Here is a 21916-nt window from a genome sequence, read left to right as displayed (position 1 = left end):
AACCCCTACTGAGCGCGGTCGAATCGACGCGCGACCGACCAGCTGTCGAGTCGCCCACGGTACTGGCTCGGGGCTCGGGCACCACACCCGCGCGCCTCGCCCCGGACATCGGACGAACAAAGCGCCGAAGGAGCGACGACGGCGACGCAGTGCAACACGCCGATGCGACGCGAGACCCTCGCGCCGTCGGCGGCAGGAGTCGTGAGGGGTCACGATGGGAGGCGAAGACCCAGGGCCCGAACCCCGACAGCCAGCCGAGCGAGGGTTGGAAGGAGGAAGCCAATAAAGAAGAAAAAAAAGGGGGAACGTTGAGAGAAAGACCACGGCGCAAACGCACTAACACGCCGAATCTCGAGGTAGACCCCGCCTCCATTGACCCCGTAACCACCAGCACGCTTATCGCAGTCGCCGCGGCCTGCACCGTTGATCGACCGGTACAAGCGAGAGCAACACCCACCCAATCGCGTGCTAAGCGATCGGGGGCACACTGGCGCTCGATGAGGGTGCGACTCCATCTGGCTGGAGCATGACCTCCACCGCAAAACAAATAAAGCTTACAAATAGGAAGAAATGAAACGAAGCACGGAAACAAGGGTAGTAGAAAAATGGGGGCTGCCCGAAGACGAACGAAACGGCTTTGCAAAAGAACCGCACTTAAGTTTTACCGACATCCCCGTTCCACAGCAAAAACGTCCTCTTTCCGTCTTCAGCCTCATAAAATGGCTTTTAGACGCGCGGGTTTGCCGATGCAGTATCGCTTCGTGACGCGACGCACGCGATATATCTGAATGTGTAGCGCGTTCTCGAAGGTGCGCGCGTTTAACGGCTTGCGAAAGCGGTCTTGTAGAGTGCTCGACATTGTATAGTAGCACGAATATCCGTGCGGCGCTCAGCCTGGTACAAAATCTATAAAGCGTCGCTCGGTGGCTGCATTAAAAGCGTTGCCCGCGCTTTCCCAGAGAGCACTGAGAGGGGTTTGTGTTATAGTGCGCAGCATATCTTCTCTCACGTGGCGGTGGCCTTCGGCTGCGATAGGAAGCCGCTCTACGAGAACGCCGAGCAGCAAAATGCGCAAGGAGATGGAGATACGGTGTTTGGATTGCTGCAACAATTACCTTCGTTTTCTCTAAAAGTTTGAATCTGGCGACCTCAATGGAAGGGGAATTGGAAAGCGTCTGGGAACGTTCCTCTTTACGAAGAAGAGATCGAGCGATGGAAATGCGACTGCAACGCAGGCGCGGCGTGAGTGCATAAGCGTTTGTAATGGTTAGTAGTATAGAACATAGTACTCTCTGTATCTCGTATGCGGCGCTTTAGTTATCAGTTTAGAGCGAGGCTGCGGTGTCCTCCAGAGAGCGTTCACCCGAGCCGCTTCGCGTCGCATTTCCTTCAGCGGAACGTCCTCTGGTGGTCGGTGCATCGTAAGACACGCGAGAGAATAAACTCTCCTGGGATCTATGTCGCTGCATTTCCAATTAGTTAATGATCTATTCGGAAAGTCGTAACGCTTCCGCAGCAAAAATTATTCGCACTGAGGACGAGATACTCAATCGACAGCGGGCTTTCTGGTGCCGCGGTGGGCATCTCAAAGTTCGAATAGTCTGTTCTAAAGGACATGCCTTAACGCATCGTCATCGGCAGCAGTGAAAGGTGTCCCTCGTCACTTCAATTGTTCATCTGCACTCTTGCCTTTCACGCAATGTTCGCAGTAGAAAGCGACTCTCAGGTTGATGCACGGGGATGGTCTGTAAATATGTCACAAGTCAATTATTCTCCGCCTCTCACACACATCGATGTCGCATGTGTTTAACGCCATGATGAATTGCAAACTCAGTTCATTAACGACGGCACCAAAGCTGAGTCGTTTCGACGTAACTCTTTCATGAAGCTTCCGCCAACACCCGCGAGGCAATTAGGAGGCTATTCATTTGAATAGTCACGTACAACATACACGCGACGAAACTATCCGCTTCTCTTGTACACATTGCATAAGGTCAACCACGAACTGATGAATTCCGATGACGGTCGCTTTTTTCTTTGACCCACGTACTACGCCCACGTTCCTCCGAGGGTGACCTTCGACATCCGGCATCCGATAGCGTTCAACGCATGAAACATTCCGCGAGCGCGAAGAGCGTACGGGGGAATCCCGTATAGGTCGAGTACGCGCAATGTGCTAATCACTCTCTCTCGACACTCGCCGCGCGCGTAAGGAAAGGGACGCCCACCCGAGACCGTAAACTCGCGAAGGAAGCTCTGATCACGTGCCACCGACGTGGCACACCGCCATCAGCGCTGACACGTGCCGCCCCCTGGACGAGGAAAGCATTTCCGCGTGTATAGACAACGCGCGAGTACACGCCTACCTTTGATATCTCCATCGCCGAGCTCCGCTCCTGCCTGCATGTCTTCGAATTACGGGCTATGCTCCAAAAGCAATTGAAGCTCTTCCCTACGTACACGTATAATCACGCCAGTGCGAACTTTCAGGTATGTCAATTATTGACCAATCGCTGTTAAGTATCCGGCACGTAAAGAATCGCCTCATTGTGCGCGCCGTGCCAAATTGCTTTTCGATGCCGGCGCGAGATTCATATCTCGCTTCCGGAATCTGATGACGTGGCTGTCGCCGATTGGCACGCGCCGTGTTCTCGAGGAGCACTTTAAATTGTCTTCTCAGTTATTCCTGGGGAGGCGTAAGCCACGCAGGAGATTTCTTTGCTAGATGCCTTCTGACAATCAATCAGATAAGCCAGGAGAACGTGTCACCCAACATTACGATTCGAAACGGATTGCGTCCGGCGCACAAGATTGCCAAGACTAAGATCCACGCCTCGCGATTCGAGAAGAACCACTGCGGAGGTTGAATCAACGGAGTTTTGAGAGTTAGCTTATACGCTCAAGCCGGATAGACACCTGCGTGGATAGACGTTCAATCCATATAGGACACACCGCGTCACAGTCATTGGAAACGGTTAATCACGCGTGACTCAAGGTAATGGTAACGAGGAATTGAAGTTACTCGAAACACGAGGCCTACCCTTGCGACGTCTGTGCTCGTCCATCGGCGAGGGGCAAACGTCTCGGAAGAATCGGCGAGCCGACGTTGACGCAGTGGCAACGTATCCGAGGAGCTTGGCTCTTCTTAAGACGCGCTCGCAGTGCCCGCACGGAACGTAGAATGAAGCGCGTGGCGTCTGGGAGCCTCCCGTTGACGTCTATGCGTCCGTGAATCCGCGACGTACGAAGAAAACACTTCGCGACGCGCGCGGCGCCAGTCCGGGTGTTGCAACGTCTTCTTCGGAGTGTTCTCGACTCGTGGCAAAGAGTGGGAGGAGCGTAGGTATTTTTCTGCTCCGGGACGAAGGATAATACTTCCCTCTAGTTCGTGGTCAACGCGTGCGTGCGTGGCCAGACGAGAGACACGACGACCTCGCTGTCGAAGATCCCGAGACAAAACAACGATGTCCAGTTTATAGAATATGACGAGTTGGGCGGGAAAAAACCAGTCGACCGGTGTGTCTGATCGAAGCGAAACCACCGCCTAGGGTGAGACTGTGAAGACAACGCTCCCGGATGGCGGTGCCGCGCGTGCGACGCTGATGCCTTGAGCTCCGATGGCAACGGCGGCGGCACGGTGGTTCGGAGTGGTACGCAGGGGGGCTGGCCGGCTGGCTGGGCGGCGCGGGAAGGGGACGGTGCGAGTCTCAGCTGCGTCTAACGCGGCCTCACGCGCGAAGCAGCACCACTGCTATGGTATACGCGCGCGGCAGGGCTTCTTCTTCTAGCGTTGGCGTTTTGCGTCCCTGACGCGGAAAAAAACAAAAAACGAAACGAACCGAAAGAAACAAAACGTAAAACATTTGCGTGGCGGCACCCTTGGAGGCTGTTGTACTGCCTGCCTCGTGCCGTACGGCCCTCGTCGTTTCGTTCACGAGGCGGGCGCGAAGCCGTGCCTCTTTTTTTTATTTTTGCAACACCTAGCGCGCACACACACATGCCGTCGTTTTCTTGAACAGCCCGCCGCTTGAAGAAGGAGTGACGACGGCGACGACGACCCCCAAACCAAAAACGGTTGTACGTAAAGCTAGCCCGACTGTTGCCGCCTGTGCAGCAGCAGCAGGGTTCGGCTGTTTCCACTTCCGCCGACCTTGCCTTTTGGAGGGCAACTGCCAAAGCGCTGTGTGTGCACACTTGCACCCTTTCAGAGTTTATGGTTCTCCAGCTAGTTTGAAGCGAAGGTATAAGTGGTGTTTTGTCTCGAGTGTACTTTCACTTTCTCCCCTAAATTGTGAACGACGTGGTCCGCGGTGGCGCTTCAACTACGGTTCGGTGCCGTGCGCTTAGTATGTGCGCGCTAGCGGGGCAGAACCACGCGACTGGCTTGACACGACTGCATACGCACGTGCATACACCTACGTTCAATGAGTAAACACGCAATCTTGGCAAGACGCCTCTATAAACGCGAAGTCTACGTTGCGCTGAAGTGAGTGAGAGCAGGGGTGAGGAGGTCAGCGCATCTCCTTTATAATTCACGAGGGAAAACACGTAATCCATATTCAGATTGCGAGTAAAGCGGAGTGACAGTTCCGTTTTGCCGTATATATATATATATATATATATATATATATATATATATATATATATATATATATATATATATATATATATATATATATATATATATATATATATATATATGCGAGAGAGATGACGTTCGAATAAAACAATCTTCTCGCGTCATTTCTGAGGCCTACCGTCGAGGTTAAAAAAGATAATGCATAAATCACGAGCCGCCTATCTCAGCCACTTTGCATTTTATTCGCAGGGACAAATAGTCCGCTCTAAAGGTGAGCCCGCCATTATTAGGGCAATGCACTTTTTTAATCTTTATTTTCATCCTGCGGCGTTGCGATTGTGACCTTCATGTGAAAAAAAAAAGCGAAAGGACGCCTCCTTTGTAATGGAAGGCCTCGTGACATCTTAAGAAGCAGTACCTCTGGTATTATAGGAGAAAACAAAGCGTAAACTTTCATGTTGAACGTGTAAGTTCGGCGGTTTTGAAACGGTGTCTCGAGACCTAGCAAGAAACGACATTGTCAGACTTGAACGCTTCTCGCCACAATGAAGTTCCCTGTCGTCGCAACTGAGACAGTTATACGTCATATACGACAAGCGTTGCTGTCGATGACAAGTAGGACCGCGGCGCAGCTGCGTTGAATTACCAGGACGAAAACTTGCACCTCTCGTGCCAATACAAGAAATTACATGCAAGTATAAATGCGTGTAATGCCATCTGACATGCCCATGCTTTTCTTGCATTTATTAGCTTGCTTGAGCAATGAGAATGAGAAATTTCAACTGCCAAGTAAAAGAAAATCAATGCGCCAGTCTATCTACATCGATCTGTTATTCTTTCGTGGTTGCGTGCAAGCCGGGAAAAATCTACCAGCAACGTAGGTGTGGCATCCTGCTTCGGGAAGACTTTCCTCGTATTTGGTCGCCGATGACGGAGCGGGCAAATTGAAAGGAATCGAACATAGCGCCCTAGCTTTCACCGAAACGCGTGATTAATCGTCGGTGAAGGCTACAGGATAACGCATTTAAATTGCATTCAACGCCTCCTTTGCGATATACGTCATTGAACCGTGTAACCTACAGGCTATTCAGGTTCGGACCAATATAGGCGTTATTATCATTGTATGTTAGAAATACAGAATACCTCGCGCACTAGACGAACACCTCCTCTGGCAGACCTCCCAGTTGTGTAAGCACTGTCATGATTTGACGTGAAAGACAAACCATGAATGGACGAAGAACCATTCTGATGCACCACTGCAACGGTTTTGCATTAACAGTTCGCTTGTTGCTCTCCGCGTAACAACCGAAGGAAGCCAAGCCAAAAAAAAAATAATAAATAAAAAGCAAGGCATGAGAAGCGCTTCCGATATCCGTTAGCGTCCACCACTGAGTTTCGGAGGCCATGTCCTAACGTTAACATTGACTTCTCTAGCACCTTGTAACCATTTTTTTTATATCGAACATCTACCAAATATTGCCTTGAACTCATGGACGCGTCACGACTACGGTCATGCCAAGCTCGATGATTACGTAATCACCCAAACAATCATAACCTCCGCTCGCCTTTTTGTTCGTTTGTTTTTCGTGTTCGCTGCATTCAGGGAACAATGGGTTCAAATCACCTTTCACGCGTGATTGCGGCCTATTGCTTTGCTCACGAACGCCCTGTCCATGCACACGCGCGTGTACCCGCAAGAAGAATACAACGTACAGCACGGGCGTGACAGCGAGTGGCGTCCTCTTCTGACGCGTGCATACATTAATACTGGCAGCCACACAATTGTTACTGTTTCACATACACGCAGAGCGGAACGCGTCGCTCTTTCGCAACTCTGGCGAGCACCTCTGAAATCGAAAAGAAAGGCCCAACAACGAAGACGTCTTACTCGTGCGCGCGCCATATATTAAAACGGGATCCCGTAAGGCTCGCACCATACAGGACAATGCGCTGTCGGCTGCGGCGTGACTCGCCCGCTTGCGTGCTGACACCGACGACGGTGCTTGAGGGGCGCACGGAGAGGATGAAACGAGGAGGAGGGGATGGAACGAGCCGGCGACCGAAGTAACGACGTTTCGGCCGCACGACTGCTCTCCTGACCTTTTGCGCCGCGCTGCTCTTGACAGTTGTTCCGCTACGGAGCGGCCACGCGCTTCACGTCGCGGAACGCACGGAGCAGCGCCTTCCAACGGCCAAAGCGAGAAACAAACAATGAGCGATCGAGAATGTACTTTTCTTTCGTTTCTCGTGCAGTTTTTCGTCGTTGCTCTTTTTTTTTTTTCCTTTTTGCCCACTTGCGAAGCACAGCGCAAGTCGTGAACGACGTCGCCGAAGCGTGATGGTTTACAACACGGCGCGGAACGGCACACATACATGCCTTGAACTGGATGTTCACGTATCGAAGCCCTTTTTTTTTTTTCTACGCTTCTAGAGAGAGCTGCAGAGGGCAGGGAGTGTATGCAACACTGCGCTGTAGAATTACGCGACGCGTTCAACGTCGTTTGCCGTGTATTTGAGGGGCACTCGGTGACCTTGTGAGCTAAGTACAAATACCGATGAGTATTGGTTGTGGATGGCTACAGTGGCAGATTAGCAAATGCGGCAGTTAATTTACTTATTCAGTGTTATTTCTACACTTACACTGAACATAACAGCTAATCTCACATCTGCTTTAACACGCTTCATTTTCAATCCGTTTAATGGTGTCACATATATTTGTATGTACATACGCTTCACAAATAGGCTATTCTTCTTCAGAAATATTCCTGACACGCGTGACTTCTTGTAGTTACCCAATACATAGACGAAGAGAGGTGAATCATGCCGCTCGTCTTCCGTGCCACAACGTTTACATTCGTTAGAACAGGCGTTCCGCAAGCTGTACTGCGCACACACAGGTGGAGTCAGGCATTCCAGAAACTGTACTATGCACACACCTGTCTCCTTTCAAATGCGATAAGTACACTCTCTAGCGAATGCAGCCTTTGGCACTGAAGATTTCTCATAAGCGGCTCGAAGCAGTATGTGTCTTCCTTTAGAAGTGTCGCAGGCTATTTCACGCTTTGTCAATGTACCTACTTTCGCGTAAGCCAAGCTATATGGTATATCCCAAACCACGAAGTGATTGCCCTTGTCTTTCATGCTGAAGCAAACGTTTAGCTCTCTGCTAAGCACAAATGCTCGGGCTAGCTTCCCGGCCACTGCAGCCACACTTCTGGTACGGCGAAATGCAAGAACATCAGTGTACTTATATTTAGGCGCATGTTAAAAGAAAATCAGGCGATCAAAATTAATCGGGAGTCCTTTAGTACAGCGTGTCTCATAATCGTATCATGCAGGGGGCTAGGGGCCCGGCCTCTTCCCCGAAATTTTTGTGAAGTAGGTGTTTTTACCAAAAATAAATAATAAAAATAAGTGTTTCTCTCCAAAAGTCAAGGTTTTCAGCAAGTGCCCCCCCCCCCCTTCCGAAAAAAATTCCTAGCTACGGGCCTGGTATCATGATTACAGCGTGAAAAACTCCGAAAAAAAAAGGAAGGCTTGACGTGATCGATACGCATCCTTATACAATTGTGCGGTTCCCAAATTGCGTAGCAGTGTGCATCCGCCTGCGCCTGCAAGTGCAATCGAGTTAGACGCGAGTTCACCTTTCGTCCGACTCATCGTTGCAAATAGATTACCTGTAGCGCATCCCTCCGCAGTGCAAGGTCAAAATCAAAACTATGTGACTTCACAGCGTGTAATCACTTTTTTTTTCTTTTTCTTCCTTCTTTACAAACGTTACCTCAGAGCAGTAACAGAGTGGTTCGCGTGGGGCTCTACGGCAAAATGACAAGTAACACTTTTCCTCGCACCTACGGCACTGGGCTTTGCCACCGGAGAGACGTGCACTGAGGCTTGCCGAGAAGCAAGAACATATATTCCCGGCGCTCTCGCCATCGAGGCAGTCCGGCACAGAAAACGAAAGAAGCGATGTCTCCAGCTGCCGCCTGAGAAAGAGCACGCTAAACTATAATGGGCGATCGAAGCTCGGTCAACCCTCGGCGCGACGCCCATTGCGGAACGATCAACCTTGAGGAGAAAAACCTGTCTCGTACGCGATCGGAGTCCATATAGTCTATACGCCGGCTCCATTTGCCCCCATGTAGCACGTACTCAATGTAGGCCTCGCCGCCAGAAACAAAGAAACAAATTGAAGCAAGAAACAACGCGAAACAAAGAATAAAGGGAACAGGTGCCAGGTTCTCTTCGGGGGGAGACCCCATTACGCGATCACCTCCGCGAAGCTAGACAGCTCATCCTTTCATTAAAGGTTCGTGATCCGCGCGTGCCACAGATTCTCCCGCTTGCGTCAGTGTCTAACAAGTCGCGTTACATACGTCATTCGGCTTGCAGTTCCGGGTGGAGTGACGTCGCCAAGTGGCCGCACAACAAAGCCCAGTTGTGAGACGAACGCCGTGACTTTCCTTTCTTTGTTCGTTAAACGACGTTCAGACATACATACATCTGTACGATAACTGCAAGCTCTCTCCGGCACTATAGATTTCGTAACATTGGCCGGGGCAACCCCTTGTTTTCAGTGCCGTTCACGAAGGCGCGGGGGCGTACGAAGGTGGCGTAGTAAGCGAAAGCGCTTGCTAACAACCGAGATATGCTGAGGAGGAGAACGGGAGCAGCTTGGGGGGAGGGGGGGGGGCACTCCTCGTGGGCCTCCCCGCTCTCGCAAGGTGCGAGAGCGTTGGCACTTGTTCCCGTCACTGGCTCTTGCGAATGCAGGGCGGATGATGACTTACTCTTTCTGGCACGCGGGACGAGCAGGTGATGAATACGACCCGTGCACGTACGCGGGGAGAGTCGTGCGCTCGTTAGCATCTCTGCTTGTACGATTGGCGAAGTCGAAGTTCAAGGAACGCGATGACGGCCGACGCTAAGCCGGATATCATATGCCTTGAGCGACTGTCGCCGACTCACCGTGCTTAGGACGGGTCGCTCAAATGTGCAGCTGCTACTCTCGACATATGTTTCAGACGTGACTGCTAAGGCGTACGCCGCAAGATACAGATGCACACGTTTACTTGGCGAATGTTAATGATGCAATTAGTGCATCAACGTAACGTGCCAAAGTACAAATTAGGTACGTTTTAGGACAAACCTGGCAATCACAGACCATCGGCTATGCGCGTCGTTTAACCAAGCCTTAGCGCATGCAAATAGTTTAACGTGGTACTTATGCAACGGGTTATAGTAAAGCCGAGTTGCTTTACGACTTGCAACAACTATTGCTCTTTCGTTTCCACCGTGTACTCGAGCACAGCCCGTGGTGTTAGCGCATTTGCATAGCATTCGCTGCAACGCCAACGTCTCTCTCTGTGAATGACCTAACTAAAAGCGAATGTAAAGTGCAAGTAGCGATAGCTTGCAACCGCTACTTATACATACGTTTTCATGGCGGGTAAGCCTCCTGGATGAAAGCTACACTGCATGCTCTGGGTGCATCGCCAAGTAGTGGAATAGTGGCCATGACACTCTGCAGTATTGAGACCGTGCAATCAAATCCTACGTGCGCTTAGTGCTAAGATGGGTTTAGATGGCTTATCGGATAAGATGCGTATAACAGACTACCCCGCACCGGGAACGAATTTATTTTGTATTGTATGGAGGACCATGGCATGAGGGGGGGGGGGGAGGAGGCTACTCTGCATATGAATGGCGACGCATATCCACCACGTGTACTATATACGATACACCGCCTGGCGTAGGGATGGCGCCTCCATTATCAGTGGTATCCCGCATCAGCGACATTATCCGTATTGCCCTGCCCTTGACGCTTGCCCTCAAAGAGTTTTTGCAAATTCGCGTCCGGTTGAAACCCACGCCGGAGCACGACCAGTGCTTCTCGAATTCTAGGCGGCACATTAGTCACACGTCAGGTCGCCCATTGTGTAAGAAAAAAAAAAACGAATCTTGCCGTGGCGCGTATATTCAAATGTACGAGCCGATTCTATACAGCAGCATCCCGAGGAATGAAGACGAGCGGTTGCTTCACACGTCATTATCTCAAAGATCACGAAATGCGCAAACCGGCCGATTTGTATTGCGGCGAAAGGCGGCGGAAGAAGAACATCGGTGCCATTACCTTGCCGCTATAGCGGCATGGAGAATAGGCTTTTGACGCTGAGGTCCGTGCCTCACGACTTCGTTCTTTGGTGAAAGTAACTAGCGAGGCTGAAGAATCCACATCGTAGAGCGGCCTATGCAGTTAAACACTATGCAATAGGCGTGACATGTTAATACACGAACTCTAAACATTTTTACTCCCTTAACGGTGCTGGTTTGTGCCCATGGCTAACGCGGTTGGCTCTCGCTGAGCAGTTCTTGCGTCGTGCTCACTTGCTTCAAAGAGCCTAGCTCTAAAATAAGAAAGCGTCATCTGTCCTCGACGACGGTTTCGATCTTACTTCTTCATGGTGAGGGTATTGGCAATGAGACGAGGTAAGCGCTGCTTATACGCCTAAAAAGGTGTTAAAATATTTAGCGTCTTAAAGGACGATTCAGGAGAACGGTTTGTGGATGCAAAACGTTCGCTGATTTCCGGATCGACGACTCATGCAACTGAAAGTGGCTGTTGCACTCGCAGCAGGTACGTTCGGCTCGTGTCTCTAACGACCGAAAGGAGCAGTCGGTAGCCGCGGTCAAACGTAATACGGAGCATAATGACATAATTTCTCAGATAAGTTGCGTCGAGTGATAACTAAGTCGCGGTATTTCTGTCCCGCGAGAGATATATATCTGCGCGCTCCAATCGAAAGCTTAAGAAATACCGTCTAGCATTTGCAAGTCGCACGTATCTTATACTGGCTTCGCAATATTAAACATTAATGAGGGAAAAAGATGCTTTTTTTATTATTTCGTACCGCAAAGGGACACAGCCGAACGACGCCAACGTTTCCGGCATTGCGCTCTGTATCGTAGTTTAATTCATGCCCTTGAGATTCCGTCTGCTGCTCTTCGAATACGAAAGCCAGGTTCACTTCTAAACGATATAGATATATATAGTAATTACATGCCATCAATTCGACAGCTCAACTGGGGCTAATTATCACTATTTTCGCCGTCTTTCTCCGGTCCGCATACCTTTACTTCGCTTGACACAACTGTATTTATAGGCGAACGGCTGCAATATCATGATCATGTCTCATTAGCGCGACGGGGTGGCGTGATGTAGAAAGAGAGCGCGCGCACGCGTGTGTGTGTTAGTCTTGCAAGAGAAAAGCAAAAAAAAAAAGAAACAAAGAAGAGAAAGATACAGAACAGATTAGCTCACGACGTGAGAAGAGAGAGAGGGGAAAGGAAGGAAGGACACACGGGCCGCGGAGGACAGTCGTAGCTCGGAGCGAAGCTAAAAACGGCGCCGCTCATTTCCATGCAAATTGCTCTCCCGCTGCCCGTCGCGCGTTCGTCCACCCGCACATTAGCCGGGGCTCGCACGTGATCGCGGCGACGCACGAGCTGTCGAGGCTAGGAGGAAACGTGTGGTAACGCATTGCACCAGCGCGGACGCAACCAGGAATAACGGTGTAATTTAAGATTATCGGTTTTTTTTTACGCTGTGTGTGTGTGTGTGTACAAGGGCGGCTGTTTGCATGGAGGAAATGGAGAAGGAATGGGATGAGTAATAGCGGGAAGACGTTATTATCTGATAGTGTAGATAACCTACCCATGACACTTGGCTTGTAAAGATGCCCGGAAATAACACCGCCATTTATGTGCGCACCAGCGATAATTTCACCGATAAGAAGATGAAGTGTTGCCACACACACGAGCGTTCCGCTCTCGTGTATTGGAACTGTGGGCACACAAAAGTACAGGTTACCCCTCCTGTACTCCTTCTGTATTGATAGCGTTGCGTAAGAGCATTCGCTTGCGCTACGTGGAGTAATTTTGAATCAAGAAGTCAGTTGAAGAGACGGAGTTGGATGCCACGTTGCCCGATCTTATTTCGTGAGCAGGGCCTGCATGCTGACATCTATCGGGGCTATATTTCGCTTCGTTGTTGCCAGACACTGATGATCTGTGAGAAGTGCGCTTGGAACACCGCGCGCTAGCAGTGCATGCGTGGCCAAAGGAACTCCCACGACTCCACAAAAGTAACAACTCGAACAGTCCCAACATCATCCTTCTTGATAAGCAGTGCCCGCTCTGGCGCCATAATTAGGTCCCTGCTGCATAAGCGATGACCGTTTCGATGTCAAAAATGTTCGAAGCAGTGGAATGTCCCCCGCTGTTGAATGAAACAAAGGAACGGATAAAGGGTGGAGATTACAAAAGCGAACGGGCTCAGTCCTTGCCACGCCCATACGAAGTCCTGCAGCAGCCACGCACACTGTGGTACGCGTGGAACAGAGCTGTATTACGTACACGCTGTGAGACAAGATGGCGCCCGCTTGGAGGAAAAGAAACGTGCTATGGAGAGCGAGCCGCGTATGAGAGCGAAAAACTAAAAGCTGTCTCTGCACGCGGATTGTGTTGGACACAGTCCACCACGGTCCGCGATGCATCCAAGGCCGCGCAGGGATAAAAAAGAAACGCAGCGCCAGAGGCAGGAGAACTCACGCAGTCGCCAATGGCCTGGCAGCAATCAGGCCACGTTATGCAAATCGTTCACCGGCTGTGTAACACCGCAACCAGACGAAGTTGCAGAACGCTGGACGCCGACACTTCGTGCCAGACGTCTACATAGCGCGATCCGGCAGCTGCAGGACACTGCGTGTTTCGATGCCAGAATGCACCTCGTTGACAGTTTCCTCACGGCTTCTTGTTTTGTTATATATCTAATTGGCGAGGGCCGCTCTTATACAGGCCCGGTAAGCTGTCACCGAAAGAACGAGAAATAGATACAGTTCGCGAATTCAAATTCGGCGATTGCGAGTGTCGAGGGGCGCGGGCTGTAACTGGTCTCCAATCTCAACACTATCTCCCAAAAGTGTGTACAAGCGGGGTTGCGCGTTGCGGCGAGATAGGAAAACGTGAACAGAGCTGTCGCCTTTTGCATTTCGCTCTCTCTTGGGTACGAGGTGGGTGTGGAGGAGGTGGGGCGGGGAGTCGACTTCAGGTGCGAAATCGGTCGTTTCGAAAGCGCACACCGGCGCAGCAACGTTTTGCATACCTGATCGAACTACAGGAACACGGCTATCAGACTATATTATTCTTACATGCTCTAACTAACATTCCCACAATGATTGAGCGCTGATGGAAATAAAGACATTTTTTCTTGAAGGTATATGCGATTGCGCTGAGCTCGCCATCCCTTGCGGCCCAGAGACAAGATAGTTACAACACCTTCCTTCCTCCTCCTTCTTCTTCTTTCTCTCTCTCTCTCTCTCTCTCTCTGTCTAATCGAGCGTGTCGTTTGAATATGTGAGTATACCAAACTTTACCAAGCGCGAGAGCCTGATAGCGTTGTACAGAACTTACAGTCCCGTCGCATACCATTGTTACAGTTAGATTGATGAATAAAAAGAGAGACAAATCGTGAACTGCTGGACAATTCGGTGAACGCCCAAACTATGCCCATACTGCGGACCGCTTTCCTTTGTCATTTCGTAACCGTGGACTAAGCACCGAACGCTTTAGTGACGTGACAGATCACGTAACCGGCGGCGACAGTCTATAGTTGGCGGTCGACCTTCGAGAACCACACATACATAGAAAGAGAAAGAGAGTGTGCCATAGACAGGGAGGCTCAATTTGGTGTTCGGTTCTTTTAATAGCCCCCCGCCGCTCGATTCGGCAATGCTCATTTTTTCTTTGCTTTGCTTTTTCTCCCGACTGCTAGGTGCAGCAACTGTCGCCGTGAGCTAGAAGGAGCTGTTTCATATACGTGCGCTAAGCGCCTACCTACAGTCACTCCGCGCCCTGAGGCAGAAGAAAAGGAAAGCAAGAACAATATAAAAAAGGAAAGTTAAAGAGACCTAAAGAGGAGTTGAGAGTCCGGCGGTCGACGGCCTTGCACGCGCAAAGGCTCCGGCCTTGCGCGGCCATTTCCGCCGCAGGCCCATAGCGCGAGGGTCCGCAGTTCGCGCGGCGGCGGCGGCTCCTTCACCCAGCTGCCAAGCCGTCCGGAACTGGCCGCGTATTAACGCGAGGACGATATGCTTGCGTGCCACCACGTGCACTGCGGCCGGCAAGTCGTATAGCCGCGCGCTTCGGCGCCGCTGCACTGCCGCTTCAAGGCAGCCGGAGATGCTTCCTTTGACACCAGGGGAGCGATATATCGTCGTGGCCATCGTTTGAAACACACCGCCAAGGTTGCCTTATGGGGGAAAAGAGACGACGCGATATGGGGCGTTTGTTCAGTGCACTATATAAACCCCGTAAAAACGGTGGCAGCGTGTCGTACATACGTACCGCAAATGGGAGAAGCATTGGCGATTTGGAGATTGGAGCCAGTGAGCGTCGTTGTTAATTACATAAGGCGTATAAGAGATTGCTCGTGATGCGCATACCCGCGCGCTGCCTCTGCTCGAAAAGTGTTTTAATGCGGCTTGATTACACGCATTAAAATCCTCCTGCGTGCCAATGCCGTGCGGTTTCTAAAGCACGTTTACACGCATACTACAACGAAAACAACAAAGACCTTTGTGCGCCAACAAGGGTAACAAAACCTGACGATATCAGTCCCACTAGAATACTAATATAGCTATACATATGCGTACAACGATGCGTCTCCTCCACAGCTGTGAAGCTTCTGTGTTTATCCTATACTGGGCATCGCAATCCTGAAGCTTCGACTTTCTACCAATCGTAAGGTTGCCTCGGCCTTCGCCTCAATGCACGCAACTGACTAGACGGAGGCCTAAGTGTGCGTGAAGCCATCTTCCCAGTTGAGGGAGATTCGTATGATGCGGTGTCGTGGCGGAAGGCTGTGGGTGCAAGGAGGAGTCAATGCGTGTCCGCCCATGCGTGTGCGCTCACACCGAAGGATGCGGTGCAGCTGACCGGAGCGGCGCGGCAAAGCCGTTTTCTGTTCACTGGCCATCGCGACCCTGGGAGCGCTTAGGAGAACGGTAGTTCGCGCGAGTGCGCGTCAGCGCACCGGCACGCGCCTCAACAGTGATACGTAGTTATACGCGCCGCGCACGCGAGATGCAAGGTGCGGAAAATGAGAGACATTGCCCTCGACGCTGTGTATATATGGACGGAAAACACGCGACACGATGCGAGAATAGCAAACGACTCGTCAAACGGTAGTTTGAAAAATGAGATTTAAGGGACATTGCTTCGGTGCTGTAAGGAGTAAAAATTTCTGTAAGAATTTTGCAACAATAATTTACGAAGACGTGTCGTTTCGTCAATGAGCATAGATCACGACACCTGCGAAGACAAACGTCAATGGTTTTAGCCCTGAAAACCGTTCCAAATTTATTTGGTAAAATAAAGAGTTTGAACTTGAATTTGAACCATTCATTGAAAGCCTCAGCCTGTGAAGGCTGTACTTTTCGTACCAGGCATGCACTGCAATTTCTGAACCTGCAAATATCTCTTGCGAGATATCTGCACATGTCTGCGCAGACATATCGGGGAAGCACAGCAGGTAAACTGTCAGTGATCGCGGTGCACCGACTGATTTGGCTCGAATTTGAACTGCCTGTGGGCGGGTACCTCCTTTCATCACTTAATCGCTTGGTTCCGTAATAAATGCCAGCTATAAGCTACGAGCGTCCCATTAGCTAACGAGAACATAAAGATACATTCTATACGTGAAAACCGCTCCATACCTAGACCGGTCTTCAATTGGTTTGAGGAGCGCTTGGACGAAAGAGTACGCAAGGTTGAACCCGTGGGTGTCAAAAGCCACGGGCGTTGGTGGCGACCTCATAACTGAGGTTTTCCCGCGCTTATAGGAAGAGCGCCTAAGGTGGAACGCCCGGCTCTCTTTTTCTCACAGGGAAACCAAAAACAAAACAAAACACAGAGGAAACAGCCAAGTTCCGCCGTAAGCGAAAGGAGCGAGAGAGCATTGTTTCCCTGACTAACGACCTCCGGATCATTTGGCAGGCCGCCAAAGGTCGGTCGACAGCAGCGGTGGCAGCAGTACAAAAAAATAATAAGAAAAAACGTTCCAGGTTGCGTTCGCGTGCCGTCCTCTGCACCACGCTCTCCATCGTCGACACGTCATCGTGAAGCTACCCGAAGCCAGCGGATGAGAAAAAAAGGACAACACTTGAAAAAAAAACGAAAAGCGCGCAATAATAGGCGACACTCAGTGGCAAACAGAGGCGAGTGACGCATAACAGCCTCAGTAGTACCCCTAATGTCTTCTGAAGTCAGTGATGAGAGGGAGTGGGTGAACGTTCACGGCTGTTGTGGTCGTTTTTCAAGGTGCAAATCAACAACAATCGCTTTAGAAACAGAAGAAGAAGAAAAACAATCAGAGGAAGAACACGACAAAAAGAAAGGGGGGGGGGTGAAAGAGGTAGAACGGCAACGACCTCTGGCGTACGCCTCGTTAAGGACCATCGCGGGTTAAAGTGATAGACCGTGTGCTGTAATCTCGAAGCGCAGTAGTTCTTTTTTGCACGGCTTTTAAAACGCGATGGACACCGACACTTGGCGCAGAGATGGGAGGAAGTGCATACACTTTCGCGACGTCGCTCGTTTTTTTTTTTTTTTTTTCATTCTGTTGCGCAACGGCAGTCGTTTTGTCCGGCTGGCCCGGAGCCAGTCTCTTTCTTTTTCTTTATTACTATATTTGCCACGTTGTGTAGGAAAGCGTGCGTTGCCTGCGAACAGAACATAGGGAAGCAACGCGGCTCTACACGCGCGGTCAGCATTCCGCCAGCGCAAGTTTATGTATATGTATATTTATATACGCCTATCGGCGTGGCCCCTACTCTCCAACATTACAAAATGGGAACGTAAGAAAAAAAAATGGATTGCGTTATCTGCTGCCAGAAGCCGAGCTTAAGGTACGTTGGCTCCCGACTATAACTTGCATATTTGCAACTAACCGGTTTAAAGACATTCCTCGTCTGGAATGTTTCTTTTCATCTGTAACGACGGTCAGTCGCCCCTGGTACGGTTGTTCTTGAACTTATTGTGGCGCGTTTGTTGCCATGGAAACCTTCCGCTGGTAGCCCGCGTGTACATACATGGTCACCTTCTCTTTGTTTCGTAACTATAGATTATCTCTTTAAGTAATAAAGCGAGCCTTGCGGCTAGCAAGGAACGGCCGTTGGATAGCCAGTCCCCCAAGCGGAAAGGAATGAGTTATTGGCCGACATGGCACGGTGACAAAGATGCGACAAGCAATTCGCCCACTAATGGGCTGCATTAAATATATGTCAGCTGGGCTGCCGGCGTTCCTAGCGCTGCGGACGAAACGCTGCCAAAACACGGGAGCTGTACATCTGTCCTCGCACATCAGCGCACAAGTTTTTCCTGCGTGCGTGCGATTCACTTCCTGCGTTTGCTGTAGACATCAGTCGGTTGCCAGCCTATGAGTGGAGTAGCGCATCTGCGTGCTTCTTACGTCACAAAATGCCTGCGTTGTTCCCGGAGCCCCAGATGGAGCTGTGTATTCTGCTCCTCGCTACAGCGACAGCAATGGTTTGCAGAAAGCTGAGGGATGTCGTGAGAACAAGAACACGGCAAAGAAGATGATTGCGTATACTTCACAAACAAGTAACGAATTACACCGTACCTCTGACCAATTTAAGTGGTGCTTAATTGTTGTATCTGCATAAAGAACGTATCATTACCTCGCTGAGCCATCGTCTATAGACGATTTTACCTTCGACACGTGGGCACCGCCACCTTATCTGTTTTCTTTATCGTTGTATCTCGTGAGGTGATAGTTAACAAGCTCACGAAACGTCGAATGCACCAAGCAAGCCGTTTTTATGCGTATGCGTTTACCGTAGAGTTGCTAAATGTACAAAACGGCAAAGTTAACGGCCCAATATGCCGGCGCCATATCCAATCCGTAAGACAGTCTATACGATTCACTGGTCTGCAGCAATCGCTAGCCGTGGGCCCATCTACGTTTTCTTTAACCGGACTCGAATCGATCACAACGCTCGTGCCGCTTCTCTCGCTGCGTCTAGGCGAGAAAACGCAGTTGCATAATGCAGCGCCGGCGCACCCCAATCACATTCAATACACACGCCGTGTATTACTCCGTCCTCGTCACGTGGGTATAATGTGTCAGGCACGGCGAGCGCCCTGTGGTGTCAAGGGCGACTTCGCGTATCGTGTCTCACTCTGTACTATATACGCGAAAAACTCATCACCCTCCTTATGAGCTGACCCGCGGGAAATATATTCTCTCTCTTCGTGAACGATGAAGCGTCAAAGGTACAGCGGTGTTTCTTTCGGCCGAACCCGAACTAATGGACGGGGCGATCATCGCTCACCGAACACCCCTTTAATATACATTCCGAGTACGTACGTATATATATATATATATATATATATATATATATATATATATATATATATATATATATATATATATATATATATATATATATATATATATATATATATAAATGCAAGCTTGGAGGATACGCCCGCGTTCATTGTCCCCAAAACCGATTAGCAACTCGCCTCCCCTCCTCCCCTCTCACCCTTCTAACCCATCTGCAACAAGCGCGCGCGCACACACACACACACACACACAACGTGAAAGACATAAGCGACGAAGCGTGACTCGTTAACTCTCACGCCGAGGCAGTCGTCAGTCGTGCCGCGCTTTATATATATATATATATATATATATATATATATATATATATATATATATATATATATATATATATATATATATATATATATATATATATATATATGTGTGTGTGTGTGTGTGTGTGTGTGTGTGTGTGTGTGTGTGTGTGTGTGTGTGTGTGTGTGTGTGTGTGTGTGTGTGAGGGGGCGAAGGGAGGGGTGCGAAGAAGAGCTAAGTGAAGTTTGCTGCGTTCTGATCGATCGAAGGAAGAAAGCGCCGGTACACCAACGACAAGCAGGGATCGCCATGGAGGGGTAAGAACATGGACGCACAGAAATAGCAGAGAGTGCGTTGGCGCGACCGAGGGACACAGCGTGTGTATTTATGTGAAAGGTATGCCGGAATGAACCTTGCCCGAGGCAGCCCCGCGAATATATAGCGCCGCTAAAGAAAACGGTCAACTATATATGAGGGCCAAGTGCGCTCGATTGAACCGATATGTGGCACCGTCGAAAGCCTTTTTGCAAGCAGTCGCCGTCCGCAGAATTTCGAGGCATCCGGAAATAGCGGAATGTCGCGTCGAGGAAAGTGAGTCGAAACACGTGTTTATCGCGTATATCCTCTCTAATTTCCCGTGTACACCGATCCTGCGTCTTGTGCGGGACGTGTTGAGGAGATTAATGCTACTGGAGTAGCGTTTTATGCCGGAGTTTTATGTAGCCTGATGTTGCTGCAGTAAAAATGACTGTCGGAAACGTTCCTGACTTGTCTCGGTATAGGCTCATGAATGTGCCACGCGCCACGCTTTCTGGAGGCTGTGCAGCCGTAAAACGGTGTCGAAGTATTATTCGCACGTGGATTCTGTAATGGAGGAGGGAAATTTCTTACCACTCCGTTACCGACCACGTGGAATTTTGTACCGTTTATAAAGCCTTCAGCAATGCGCACGAAGAAAACTCTCATTTCGCTCCTTAAGATGACCACTGCTCCAAAAGGCAACTCCGTCTAAACAATGCCCGGAATGCCCACGTGAAATAGCTTCACCGCAACATCACTAAGTAGATAAGACGTAAGTAGATAAGACGAAAGCGTGCACTGCACGTCCTATCCAAACAGTGTGGTTATACAACGAATAGCTTGCACAACGTTCGCTTCTTCCTCGTCTTCACTGCAAAGTATTACCTTTCCAGCGGCGTGCTCACGCGCATTAAGAGGCTCGTAACGCAATATGCGAGAAAATTGATGTCGCGAATAAAAAGCGTGCACTTCAAAAGGAAGCGGTGTACCGAAAGAGAGCGGCGGCTGTACACTTCCATGCACACATCGCGCTCTCGAAAACCCTTGCTTGCGCGGAGAACGCTGATTGCAATCAGCCATGCATGCCACCGCGACGACGACTGCGATATCGCCTATCGCGCCTCTCGACCGCACAAATATAAGCAGCAACAATTTTCCTTCCTCTCATTGCGTCATTCGGCGTGTCCTCCAGGACGCGTTATATACTCGCGCCTTTCGGCAGAGATGTCGCCGTAGGGCGCTGCTTATACGTTAATATATATAAACGCCGTGTAATCGTGTCATCTGGCAGCGGCGCCGCATATAACGGGGGAAAAACTAAACACAATAGCGTGGTTCGGCTGCGTGATCGTTTTTCTTGAAGTCGTCCCAAGATGCCGACGGAACTTGTCGCCTTAGAGGTCGAAGTAAAGAAAAACAGCCGGGCGGACAACAAACACTGTGAAAGCGTTCCCCAACAACAAACATACACGACCACCAGCGGTGAGTACAGAGGCACAACAACGTTTCCGCGAGCGTACAGCATACATGTTGCCTTTTTGCATGCGAAAGACAGCGTGGAAAAGTTTTAGCCAGCAACGAGCCAACGAGGGAGGGTGTACGCTCAAAGCTCTGTCGTATATATGGGCGGCTTGTCACCTTAAATCTGGCCCGTCGATACATATCTGGCTACGCCTACGGACATGTTAAATATAGCCCTCGCATACACACAACGCGGGTACGCGCGAGCCAGAAAAAAGGCTATATGCACAGCCGGCTGCGGTGATCATACATAATACCTGCCGGATATGCGAGGCAACGCCGAAGGACAACGAAGCAATGAGCAGAGCAGTCCCACATCCTAGGCTGGTCAAGGGTGCGCTGCTGCTCTCCCCCTGAAGCTACAACGCTGTATGTCCTTTATTATAATTTTTTCGCGTTATCATGCATGTCTCACTGTTGCACAGTATAGTGCAGAAACAAATGACCGATCACTCAGTATCTTGTGGGCGGTGGCCTGACCTGTACGCGAGCCGAATGCAGAGAGTCCTTGTTGTCAAGCAAGCACTAGCAGCTTGCATCTAGCGCACTGTAGCACAAAAGAACAGTAATAACGGAACTGCGCCAGTTAAAATGATCAAGAATCTGCCCGCCTTGCTTCATGTACATCTAATGGCGCAATCTGTACAGAGATTCCCGTTTCGATATATCCAGTCTATGGGTACATAACGTGAACGATGTGCACGCGTGTATGTTGAAACGCCAGTAGCGGAAATGGCATTGCGTCAGCGTATCATTGCCGTGACAAGCTAAGTCACGAAGTGTCGTACGCAACTACG

General features: G+C 50.1%; 1 protein-coding gene across 3 annotated transcripts in view; it reads right to left on the bottom strand.

Annotated features, from left to right (window-relative positions):
- Positions 1-21916, bottom strand: part of LOC119383629 (CD151 antigen) — a 172652-nt gene that overhangs the window by 17663 nt on the left and 133073 nt on the right. Inside the window, exon 1 of one of the 3 annotated variants that reach the window (XM_037651890.2) lies at positions 3041-3212. The exons of the other annotated variants lie outside the window; for them this stretch is intronic. Within the exon in view, the coding sequence (XP_037507818.1) occupies positions 3041-3065 (25 nt within the window). The 5' untranslated portion in view covers positions 3066-3212. Of the gene's footprint in view, positions 1-3040; positions 3213-21916 lie in introns of those variants that run through there. 3 annotated transcript variants of the gene reach the window in all.

Source organism: Rhipicephalus sanguineus, chromosome 2 (assembly GCF_013339695.2).
Source record: "Rhipicephalus sanguineus isolate Rsan-2018 chromosome 2, BIME_Rsan_1.4, whole genome shotgun sequence".
Taxonomy (NCBI): Eukaryota; Metazoa; Arthropoda; class Arachnida; order Ixodida; family Ixodidae; genus Rhipicephalus; species Rhipicephalus sanguineus.
Note: the sequence above shows the minus strand (reverse complement) of the source record. Positions and strands in the feature narration are given on the sequence as shown.